General features: G+C 31.9%; 1 protein-coding gene and 1 non-coding gene across 2 annotated transcripts in view; one reads left to right on the top strand and one right to left on the bottom strand.

Moving 5' to 3' along the window:
- The first annotated feature begins 10,398 nt into the window (after nucleotides 1-10,398).
- Nucleotides 10,399-10,470, top strand: TRNAQ-CUG (transfer RNA glutamine (anticodon CUG)). The gene has a single exon. It is a non-coding gene; the product is annotated as a tRNA-Gln (tRNA).
- Nucleotides 10,471-12,788: 2,318 nt separating this feature from the next.
- The window catches only part of LOC111901732 (protein DEFECTIVE IN MERISTEM SILENCING 3), a 97,075-nt gene continuing 96,738 nt past the window's right edge, over nucleotides 12,789-13,125 (bottom strand). The window contains exon 11 of the mRNA XM_023897617.2: nucleotides 12,789-12,866. Coding sequence (XP_023753385.2) covers nucleotides 12,789-12,866 — 78 coding nt within the window. The remainder of the gene's footprint in view (nucleotides 12,867-13,125) is intronic.

The raw sequence follows: 13,125 nt of genomic DNA, 5'->3' as shown, positions 1-13,125 counted from the left end.
TTGAACCGTCATCATAATTCTCAGTTTCTCACTATCGCACATAATGGAATTAAAAAAGTACATAACATATTATAATGATTTGTATTGTTATTATATATGTACTTGTTAATTGTATGGAGTATTTTACTACCCAATTCCTTATTAAACAAACCAACATGTAAATATAAAAAAAATTATCAATAAGTGTCATTTAGGAAATTTTCGGGTATACCCGATAATTACCCGACCCGACCTCAAACCCGAATACCCGAAAACCCGAATTACAATATAGGTCGGGTATTGGGTATTATTTTCTTAAGGAAATACCCGTTCTACCCGAAACCCGAAAATTTTACCCCTTCGACACCCCTAGTAGGGAGCGTATCACGGTGTTCTCGGGTTTCTTCATTTCAGGTGAGTTTTGCCTTATTGTACCGTGGGTCGAAGGCACCAATGCCGACACACTAGTTGTAGTTATCTGCTAGTAGAGGGATGCCTTAGGGACTGTATATAGTCAGGTAGGATAGAGTGAGGACTCTTGGTGTAGACTATTTTACCTGTTTCTTGTTTGGTTGTGGTTCTAGAGTGGGATCACCTGTTCGGGTGGCTATCTCACCTTAGAGTATATACGGTTATGCATTCTTGGTATGTTGATGTTTAGTATGTTGCTATGTTGTAGTGATCTGTTAGATTTGCATCCTGGTATCGAGTATGTTATTGTGTCGTAGTGGTCTGTTAGATCTATATCCTGGTATATAAAAAGTTGTTATACGGCAGTGATATGTAGAACTGCATTTCTACTTGTACTTGTTGGTTATCATCTAGTGGAGTTCCCTAGGGAATGTATGTAGTCTTGTAGGATAGCATGAGAACTCTTGATGTAAGATTTATTTCTTGTTCCTTGTTTGGTTGTGGCTCTAGAGTAGGATCATTTGTTTGGGTGGCTATCTCACCTTTGGGTACTTATGGTTATGCATTTTATGGAGGTTAGCTGGTAGCGGGACTATGTGTTGTGAGATGACTAGTAGGCAGTAGTGAGTTGTATGATTGTTGTTTGTCTGTATTATATTTCTACTTGAACCTTGTTTGTTTATATGTCGACATATGGTAGTAATGGGTTGATGCGGCCCTGATGTGTGCTATAGGCCAATATACCCGGTGTGGGCCGACTGTAAGCCGTAGGCACAAAGGGTCTAGAAGAGCGGGTGGGATGAGGTGGTAGGCCAACAAACCCAGGGTATTCCATCCCGATGGCTGAGTGCACCCGATGCATGCTTGTATGTTTATCGTATGGGGTATTGTTGGGGAAACTCGCTAAGCTTTTATGCTTACACATTTGTTTATTGTTTCAGGTATCATCGGTGGCTATGGGAAGGCGAAGGCAGGACTATACACACTCATCAACAACATTGAGGATTTCGCGTTTTCTATGATACTCTGATTTTTAATAAATGTAATTTGGAATTAATGGTTTTCTTAATAATTGACTCATAAATTGGGAATTTTTACCTTGATAAAAATGAAAAATTTTGGCTGTGAAAAATAGGATGTTACAAGTTGGTATCAGAGCCCTGGTTTGAGTGGATTGGAGGAACACTTGTGTGAATCCAGTCTCAAACTAGGACATGAGAGTTTTCGCAAAATGCTTTTGAAAAAGAATTTATAATAAAAGGGTTGGGTTAGGGACATGGGTTCGGTCTCTTGTCATGTTCTTGTTTGATTGTTGGCTTGGAATCGGGAACGTGGACCTTGATCTAACTTTGGTTTTACAGGAAGATGCAGTGTATACAGTCAGCCAGAGCCCGAACAAGAGACTGGTTCCCGAAATACTGATACTTTTTATGTTTGTTGAGTTTTTATTTTGCTGATATATGAATTGGTTTTCATTTTTAATAAATATAATTTTGAATAAACGATTTTCTTAATAATGGATTTATAAATTAGGAATTTTTACCTTAATAAAAATGAAAAACTTTGGTTTTAAAAAATGGGATGTTACAAGTTGGTATCAGAGCCCTGGTTTAATCGAATTGGAGGAACACGTGTGTGAATCCAGTCTCAAACTAGGATCCGATAGTTTTTGTAAAATGTTTTTGAAAAAGAATTTATAATAAAAGGGTTGGGTTAGGGAAATAGCCTCTGTCTCTTGTCATGTTCTTGTTTGATTGTTGGCTTGGGATCGGGAACGTGGACCTTGATCTAACTTTGGTTTTACAGGAAGATGCGGTGTGTAAAGTCAGCCAGAGCCCGAATGGGGGAGTGGTTCCCAAAATACCCATACTTTTTATGTTTGTTGAGTTTTGATTTTGCTGATATATGTATTGTTAGAAAAAGCATGCTGGTGGATAAGGTTCTTTTAGAAACTGTTGAATAGAAGTGCATGAGTTCAATATTGCCTTATGATATAAGGGGTTGCTTGCTATATGTTACTTGATTATGTGATTGCTACGTGTATGTTGATTAGTTGTATATAGCTGGAATTGAATAGCCCTAGAATGATCGACTTGGCCTTACTTCCTATTCCTTGTTTGGTTGTGGATTTGGGGCAGAGTCGATTATTCGACAGTCTATCTAATCTCGTATTGTGTACAACAAGCATGCACAAAAGCAACCGGTGGTGTGGGAGCGAGGATAATCCTAGGAAGAGTACCTAGGAAGTTAGTTGTGGGTCGTAGGAGAAGTGGGTGTTAGCACACCTAGGAGTGGTCTAGTGCAGTGACCTAGGGCCTTGGGATGAATTTTGAATCAACTATGGATAAGTGTGGAAGGTAGTGTGGGCCCATACTACTGAAAGCACAGGATCCGTATGAGATTCAGGAGGAATTTTGAGGCTACTAAGGAACTAATAGGAGTAGGACTTGGTGTGTTGAGCACTGTATTGTGATGTATGATCTTTCCTTGATGTATTTTCAGTATGGCGGCTATTAAAGGTTCTGGATTAGGAGCCGGCGACACTAGGAGAGCAAGTCTGAGTGAGGAGGAGATTTGTGGGATCATTGCTGTAGAAGTGGTTGAGGCGATCAGGGAGGTTTTCTGGAGTTGTTTGAGTTGGTCAAGACCGCCATGATTTAGCTATTTGATGATCGTTGTGTTGAACTTTTAGAGGTTGTTATTGCTGCAGCTACCACGACTGTTGTTTCCATTGGAGTTTGAGGAGAGAGAGCTTTCTTGTACCGCGACTTCGAAAATATGAAGCCCCCGGAGTTTGATGGGGCCTCGGACCCGATTGTTGCGATGAGATGGTTTTCTGATGTGGAAGGTTTTTTCTTCATGTGTTCATGTCCGGATGGCCAGAAGGTCAAGTACTCTGAATTTCCGAACTTCTAAAATTCGTATCTTTCGCATACGAGCTCCGTTTTGACGTTGTTTATATCCACGCGTAGGTGAGACTATGCTCTACAACTTTCATTTAGACTCCGTCGGCTAATTTTGACTTTATTTTTTAAAGTTATATTTTTACAGGTCGGGATAGGAAAAGTCCGTTAAAAATTCATAACGTCTTCATGCGACGTTCGTTTTCGTCTGTCTTTTTACCGTTGCACTAATATCGACGAGATATTCGATTCTCGTTTAGATTGTTTCGGCTAAAAATCACTCGATCTAAGTTTCGAGTTTTGGGGTACATACTACTAAGTCGAAACTTAGAAAAATCATAACTTCCTCATACGAAGTCAGATTTTGGCATTTTTTATACACGCTCTCGGTTTAACGAACTGTACGACTTTCGTTTAGATCACTAAGGCTAAAAACCATTCTATCATAAATTTACTATTTGCGTCACGCAGTGTCGTACCGGTTCTGTCGCGAAACTTCGACATGTCATAACTTCTTCGTTATAGTTCGGATTTTGGCATTCTTTATATATCCATAATCCTTGTCACGACCACTACAACTTCCTTCATAGATATTGGGTTTATCTAATATTTTATTTTAATGCTTATTTTTATCTTTAATATATCAAATCACAACAATTAAGCATAAAACACATAATTCACATAATACTCAAATAATACAATTTATTATTTCAAAACAAATTACATAGATTGACCTAGACTATTACATCATCATTAGTGTCTAGCCTTGAAACACGGGCGTTACATAATACATCTTATTATTTGAAGTGGCGGCAACAGAGGCTATGAACCAAAAAGACCAAAATGTCCTCACATGAAGGGCACGTGATGGCCCTAACGGCTCCAAATAAACCGAGTATGACTGAATGGATTAAAAACTCGGAAAAACCTTGATTTTGGACCTTCTATGCAAGTAGAAAAGTTTTTGAATTCCGTCCAAAGTTTTTTGAATACGACAGAGAATAATCTTGCAATTTTGTCTAAACTTTAGCAAATCGTAAGATAAATTAAGAACTGATTTGTTTTTATATAAAAAGTATCAACTCTTTCTATGTTAAAATAATAATCTAACTTATTTAAGGAAGACAATACATATAAATATATGAATACATATGATGTAACTTTCAGTCCAATGGTCCATTCAACTTGTTCGACTCATCTCTAAATATTATTAAAAGAGAAATCTTATGACATCATCTAAAACAATATGGGTCGTTGATTGTGTTTTCTTTATAGATTTTACACCCTTAGATCAATTTGCTTACGTCGCCTTGATCAAACAAGAAGTCAACCTGTTATATTAGGAAATTAAATGTAGGAATTGAATGAAAATGATACTTGAATTCTTTCCAAACTTACAACTACAAAATTGGTTCCTTATTAATGTAAACCTTAAATTTAGGTTCTATTTCCATTCAAAATTGATTTCCAAATATATTACATATTGAAATCTCAGAAACTATTAATTTCAAATTTCAAAAGTTTCGGATATTATTATGAGCCAATACACTTTGAAGCATGATATCTTCTATTCTAAGTTTAAATGGGATTTGAATTGATTACCTGCTAATTTTCATCGTATTCACTTGTATATATATATATTTCAAACCTTTTTAATAATCGATATACACAAACATTATGTCATAATTCCTCCGCAGAAAACAAATGCAAAAAAACTTCAACCTTCCCATCAGTCGGATTAGTCGAATAAATGTATATACTTCTTCGTTAAATCCTTTTAATCTATAAGTTTGATATTGTTTTCGAATTTATATGTTTTTACTCATTCGTATGTTTCTTTGTTGAATACTTATAATTTGGATGTATAATGTTGTTTTTGATTTTTTTTTTCTGATGTTGTGTTTGGTTTTTGGTTCCATCTTTTTAATCGGTAACTATGATCCTATTTTCGAAAACAGTAAACTCAATGTTAAAATTGGATGTTGTATATATAATGAAATTATGATGTTAAAATTGGTTCTTGTTTTAGTTTCTATAATCTCTAAATATTATTAAAAGAGAAATCTTATGACATCATCTAACACAATCTGGGTCGTTGATTGTGTTTTCTTTATAGTTTTTACACCCTTAGATCAATTTGCTTACGTCATTTTGATCAAACAAGAAGTCAACCTGTTATATTAGGAAATTAAATGTAGGAATTGAATGAAAATGATACTTGAATTCTTTCCAAACTTACAACTACAAAATTGGTTCCTTATTAATGTAAACCTTAAATTTAGGTTCTATTTCCATTCAAAATTGCTTTCCAAATATATTATATGTTGAAATCTCAGAAACTATTAATTTCAAATTTCAAAAGTTTAGGATATTATTATGAGCCAATACACTTTGAAGCATGATATCTTCTATTTTAAGTTTAAATGGGATTTGAATTGATTACTTGCTAATTTTCATCGTATTCACTTGTATATATATATTTCAAACCTTTTTAATAATCGATATACACAAACATTATGTCATAATTCCTCCGCAGAAAACAAATGCAAAAAAACTTCAACCTTCCCATCAGTCGGATTAGTCGAATAAATGTATATACTTCTTCGTTAAATCCTTTTAATCTATAAGTTTGATATTGTTTTCGAATTTATATGTTTTTACTCATTCGTATGTTTCTTTGTTGAATACTTATAATTTGGATGTATAATGTTGTTTTTGATTTTTTTTTTCTGATGTTGTGTTTGGTTTTTGGTTCCATCTTTTTAATCGGTAACTATGATCCTATTTTCGAAAACAGTAAACTCAATGTTAAAATTGGATGTTGTATATATAATGAAATTATGATGTTAAAATTGGTTCTTGTTTTAGTTTCTATAATCTCTAAATATTATTAAAAGAGAAATCTTATGACATCATCTAACACAATCTGGGTCGTTGATTGTGTTTTCTTTATAGTTTTTACACCCTTAGATCAATTTGCTTACGTCATTTTGATCAAACAAGAAGTCAACCTGTTATATTAGGAAATTAAATGTAGGAATTGAATGAAAATGATACTTGAATTCTTTCCAAACTTACAACTACAAAATTGGTTCCTTATTAATGTAAACCTTAAATTTAGGTTCTATTTCCATTCAAAATTGCTTTCCAAATATATTATATGTTGAAATCTCAGAAACTATTAATTTCAAATTTCAAAAGTTTCGGATATTATTATGAGCCAATACACTTTGAAGCATGATATCTTCTATTTTAAGTTTAAATGGGATTTGAATTGATTACTTGCTAATTTTCATCGTATTCACTTGTATATATATATTTCAAACCTTTTTAATAATCGATATACACAAACATTATGTCATAATTCCTCCGCAGAAAACAAATGCAAAAAAACTTCAACCTTCCCATCAGTCGGATTAGTCGAATAAATGTATATACTTCTTCGTTAAATCCTTTTAATCTATAAGTTTGATATTGTTTTCGAATTTATATGTTTTTACTCATTCGTATGTTTCTTTGTTGAATACTTATAATTTGGATGTATAATGTTGTTTTTGATTTTTTTTTTCTGATGTTGTGTTTGGTTTTTGGTTCCATCTTTTTAATCGGTAACTATGATCCTATTTTCGAAAACAGTAAACTCAATGTTAAAATTGGATGTTGTATATATAATGAAATTATGATGTTAAAATTGGTTCTTGTTTTAGTTTCTATAATCTCTAAATATTATTAAAAGAGAAATCTTATGACATCATCTAACACAATCTGGGTCGTTGATTGTGTTTTCTTTATAGTTTTTACACCCTTAGATCAATTTGCTTACGTCATTTTGATCAAACAAGAAGTCAACCTGTTATATTAGGAAATTAAATGTAGGAATTGAATGAAAATGATACTTGAATTCTTTCCAAACTTACAACTACAAAATTGGTTCCTTATTAATGTAAACCTTAAATTTAGGTTCTATTTCCATTCAAAATTGCTTTCCAAATATATTATATGTTGAAATCTCAGAAACTATTAATTTCAAATTTCAAAAGTTTCGGATATTATTATGAGCCAATACACTTTGAAGCATGATATCTTCTATTTTAAGTTTAAATGGGATTTGAATTGATTACTTGCTAATTTTCATCGTATTCACTTGTATATATATATTTCAAACCTTTTTAATAATCGATATACACAAACATTATGTCATAATTCCTCCGCAGAAAACAAATGCAAAAAAACTTCAACCTTCCCATCAGTCGGATTAGTCGAATAAATGTATATACTTCTTCGTTAAATCCTTTTAATCTATAAGTTTGATATTGTTTTCGAATTTATATGTTTTTACTCATTCGTATGTTTCTTTGTTGAATACTTATAATTTGGATGTATAATGTTGTTTTTGAATTTTTTTGATGTTGTGTTTGGTTCTTGGTTCCATCTTTTTAATCGGTAACTATGATCCTATTTTCGAAAACAGTAAACTCAATGTTAAAATTAGATGTTATATATATATATATATATATATATATATATATATATATATATATATATATATATATATATATATATATATATATAATGAAATTATGATGTTACATGTGTGTGTATACCTTTGTAAAAATTAATAGACAAGACAAGAGATGACATGACATAATATAACAGATGGGTTGTACAAAAGACATGAACGCCCTCATTAGAAAGTTTTCTTATGTCTCCGGTAGTAACAGAATAAGAATAAGAAATATACCTTCTCAACAATTGATGTGAGCTTTAAAGTTAAATATAAGCATCTTGTGAATGATGAAAATAGGCTCCCGTATTCTTTGTTCAAAAAGAATCGGTACCATACATGGGCGGGTAAGAATGCACGGTATAATAGAAGTGTGTACTCAACTAGAGTCAGCATTTGACCCTGAAACACCAAAAACATCCCTCAGAATCTTCTGAAAAAAAAAAATCAGATATACTCAATGAGCAAAAATGTAATTTACTCTAAACTTAAGTAAAAAAAGAAAAAAAATATAAATTTTGCTGTTATGCTATATGGTTTTTAGTTTTGGTTCAAAGGCAAAATGGTCATTTAAAAAAAAACTAACAGTTAGGCTGTTAACTTAGGCAATCATAAAAGTTTTATGAAACAGTGAAACAAAGTCCAAAAACTACAACCTGATTCTTTTAGGGACCAAAACCGACAACTAAACAAAGGGACCAAATATGTAAATTACTAAAAATAAATGAAAAAACTTTTGTTTATACTGATCCCCCCCACCCCCCACACACAGTTTTGAGGTCATGGTGGTGGATAGAGCTTCATCACTTCTGCCTCGAATTTGCTCTTTGCTTTATAGTAACGAATGTTCTTTGCTACTACTGGATCATTTCTTGCATGTTCAGGATCCATTGATATAATCCCTATTATATTTCAAATTCAATAACAAAATTGTAATTAATTAATTACTCATTAAAGTTAATAAATTATAAATTTATCTCACTTCCTGCTCATCCAAGTTTTCTCATTGCTATGGCATCAAGAAGCTGATCATATCACATATTTTTCTAAATAAGAAACTCTAATATTAATAAAAAAAGCTATTTAATTTTGTAATAAAGTTGAATTAAAAAATAAGTAAATAAATTAATAAGAAGAAGACGAACCTTGTATTACCATCATATTTTATGTTTGACCTCATCATCATATTTAAATCCTTCCATAATTTGAGGCATTGTGATTAACCAAAATGCAACAATGCTTGGATCTTTCATGCTATCAATAATATGTTTAAACACAAAAACAGATGTTTTGAAGTATTGAAGTGAGTTAATTGTTACAAGAGGAAAATGGGTAGAATCGTAATTAGCATTTACCTGATAAGGGTTTTTTGTTTTTTTCATTATATTGTAAGCTTTGCATGGAGGCTCGATGATCTGCAAAGTAAATAAAACTAAGGGGGTGTTTCTTTTTTCCTTTATTAAACTCTGTAGTGAATGAATATATGAATAAAATGTTCTATACTTAAAGATTGTAGATAAAGATGGAAAATAAAACGCAATGGATTATGAGAAATCACAAAAAATAAGAACCAAACCTAGAAACCAACATCGAACAAAAACCTTACTTTCTTTACTTCAAAAAAATCAACGTACCTACACATACTAAAAACCGTAGAACGGATTTCACAAAAAAAATGTTATTTCATAAAAAAAAGGATTCTGAAAAAAAAGATGATGGTAAACGGAAGAAGGCATATCAAAATCAACATAAAAAAAACGAAGATATAAACATAAATGATGGACTTGATAAATGATTTATGTCATAGTTATCCCTAAAAAAAAGAAGTCATCAATGAATCTTAACATTCTCGATGATAGTGACAACAACTCAGATTAAGGAAAAAAAACCTGATATTAGAGATAAAGTGGAAGCGATGATTAGCTTCGTTGCAGATTTATTGGTTATAGTTTCTTTGTGGGGGGTTTTATGTGGTTCATTTTGAAAGAACATAAATAAGTTGCTATTTTTTAAAATAAACAGTTATATTTCGCAATATAGCTATAAAATAACAATATATTTTGAAAGTACATTGTCAAATGTTGGATTATACTTGTTTAGACCCATTTTCACGCATGGTTGGCTGTATATAGTTGTTTTCCGTGTCACAAGTAAAAAATGTTTGAAGATACTTATATGCGACAAGCAAAGTCATTGAATTAATAAAACAAAAAGTATTGTCTATAAAGAGGTCCTTCAACGTTATATATATTTACCTATTTTAGTGTAATTTCAACACATTTCAATAATACCAATAACCCTGTTTTTTTATAATTATTTTGTAATATCTATATAAATTTTTATTTTATTTGTGTGTTCCCCGCGTTTAACGCGGGTCATAATCTAGTTCATTTTCTTTGTAATATTTTTTTTGCTCATTATTAAATAAATTGCATCACAACTATTTCGCCTGCTGATATTGATATCTCCGACTTAACTTATTTTTGTGAAAGTTTCGGACATAATGGCTGCATTGAAGACCTACCTAAGCTGTAAAATCAAAACTGAATTGACGTTTCTGAAAGATATAAAATGTCAAAAAGGTAACGTTATCCTCGAATTGGTCCCATGGTCTAGTGGTTAGGACATTGGACTCTGAATCCAGTAACCCGAGTTCAAATCTCGGTGGGACCTTCTTTTTTTGTGTTATCTCATATTTGTAAAGAATCTAATTTTTGTCAAATTGCATTAAAAGAAAAATAACTAAAGCTGGCAAGATTATATAGAAATTTGACCGGATATTATAATGGCATGGTAAAATTAGCGCTCGTTTATATAATAGATATTTAGTTATTTACTCATTTTTCTTAGGGGTGGCAAATCAGGCCATCGTGTCGTGTGTTTGTCTGACACGACACGACAAGGTTTTATGTAACACGACACGACACGATCTCGGGTTTTTTTGAACTAACACGAAAACGAACCGATTAAAAAATGACAAACACGACACGACACGACAAAGATAACATTAATTAACAATTAATGTATTTAATTAATATTTATTCATACATAACACGAAAAACACGACAAACACGAAAAACACAACAAAAAATGTTAAATCGTGTCAATTTCGTGTCAAATTTTGAACACGACACGACACGACGTCGTGTTTTTTACATCTGACACGAACACGAATTCGAATTTCAATTTCGTCTCAATTTCGTTTCGTGTCGTGTATTTTTGTCGTGTCGTGTCATCAATTGCCACTCCTAATTTTTCTTCTTCTTTTAAACCATATTATATTTATCTTTCATTTTTATTTTTTAATAATACGATAGATTATAGAAATGTAAAATTCCACAATAGGCAATGCACAATAAAAAGAGAAAAATGGTGGAATTGGCAGCAAGAGAAGAGGAGTAAGGGACATTGGCCCCTTCACACAGACAATATCTTCATTTGGCAGTGTCCGCCATGCAGTCTAATGTTCTCGTAGATACTATAGTGCCAAATTAGCACCACGCAACCTCAAATAAGAAGTATACAAAATAACTTCATTACTTCAGGATTAACGAAATATAAAATTATGATTCATGTTATTTAAGACAAATTATATAAAAACACTACTTTTTCGTATTTTAGTAATTTTGGTTTAACCATTGAATACTTTTTAATGATATCATTGTAAAAACTTGTGTTCTTTCCATTAAAAACCCCACATGTTGATTTTTTTTTCTTTTTTGAATCTAAAACTTTTTTCTTTTTAGAAAATGATTCAATTTTTATCTATTACTTGTTATTTCACCCTCATCATGTTACCAACACATAATTGAGTATTTTTTTCTATAAAACACTACATTTTGCATTTTTTATTTTTACCGTTTGACACCTAAAACTTTTTTTTTTTCTATAAACTAACAATTTTTCTATAAATGGTTTTTGACACTATAGCACAACAAAGTTTGACGAATAGATACAGAGTTTTCTTAATAAATTAAATTCCTACACTTGTCTACTACACTGACATAATCGATCAAGGAGATTAGACATCGGGTTAAGCCGATCAAGAAAAAGAAAGTAAATCAAATTTTGAAGATGAACCCATATATGCTGGATTTTGGTGTTCAAAAACCTGCTCCTTTTCTTTTCCTCACACCTAGTCCTTCCCAGCCCCAACTCTTCATCTTCAACCTCAAAATCAGGAACAAAATCAAGAACCTACACCTTCGTTTGTTGGTTTACTAGATCATGTGAGAGATGGATCGATTGCAGAACTTCCAGACTCAAAGTTTTTGGGAGTGAGTTTTTTTTTTTCCTTTTTGATAAATGGCAAAGGTAGAATTGAGACATGGAGACTCTTTTTTTAATAAATGCCATAACACATATGCCACATAGGCATAATAATTTGTAAACTTGTTAGTTTCCATTTCATAAGTACCATGTAAGTATTGGTGACCTACAAACCGGTAAAATTCGGGATCAATTCCTTTTTTAACAGGTAAATTACAAGTTTAGTGATTTATTGAACAAAAAAAAAAAAATACTTGAGTGACTAAATGTGTAAATTTGCCAAAATTTGTTGTGCTACAGTGCAAAAAATCCTTCTATAAAATATCACATATAGTTTCCAGCAATAAGTGATTTTGGACATGATGTAGGAATTTAAATGCAACAAAAAAGGAAAATCATTAAACTCAACATCTTTTGTCCAATCGTTCTACCTTGCAAATTGTAACAAAAATCAAATGACAATTGTAACAACAATCCAAGTACAATTAGATAAAAAAAGGAGTCACAACAAGACCCTTATATCTCTGATACCCAGAGAGATTAACAAATACACAAAACAAAATGTAATAAACTACAAATAGTCTTATGCTATAAATGACAGCCTTTTCAGGGTATTCAAGCATGCATGACATATAATGAACTACAAATGCTTGAGCTATTATGCTTTTATTTAACTTACTTTCCTTCACGACTTGTAAATTTGACCTTTATATAGACGATGCCTAATCTATTTCTACAATGGTCTTTGAAAGACCATGTTTAGGTGTGGTCGCCCCTTCATGTGTTGCTTGAACCGGGTGCTGCATACAACATTCAATAAATCAACAATCAGAACAGAATAGGGTCCACCAAGTATGCCGTGGATATCTTGAAAACTTTTTGTTGTGTTATAATGTACGTAAGAGTAAAAATAAAAGAATATATTCATATGATACATCTTTTGAAAAATACAATGTAATGTTAATGCATATGGTGCTTGAAAATTATGTACTGGTTACTGACGAACAATACACCTCCATCAGAAATCCTAAGCCTAAGCTGCTTACGATGAAAATTTGA

The sequence above is a fragment of the Lactuca sativa genome, chromosome 9 (assembly GCF_002870075.4).
Source record: "Lactuca sativa cultivar Salinas chromosome 9, Lsat_Salinas_v11, whole genome shotgun sequence".
In the NCBI taxonomy this organism is placed as follows: domain Eukaryota; kingdom Viridiplantae; phylum Streptophyta; class Magnoliopsida; order Asterales; family Asteraceae; genus Lactuca; species Lactuca sativa.
This window is presented reverse-complemented; position numbering and strand designations above follow the sequence as displayed.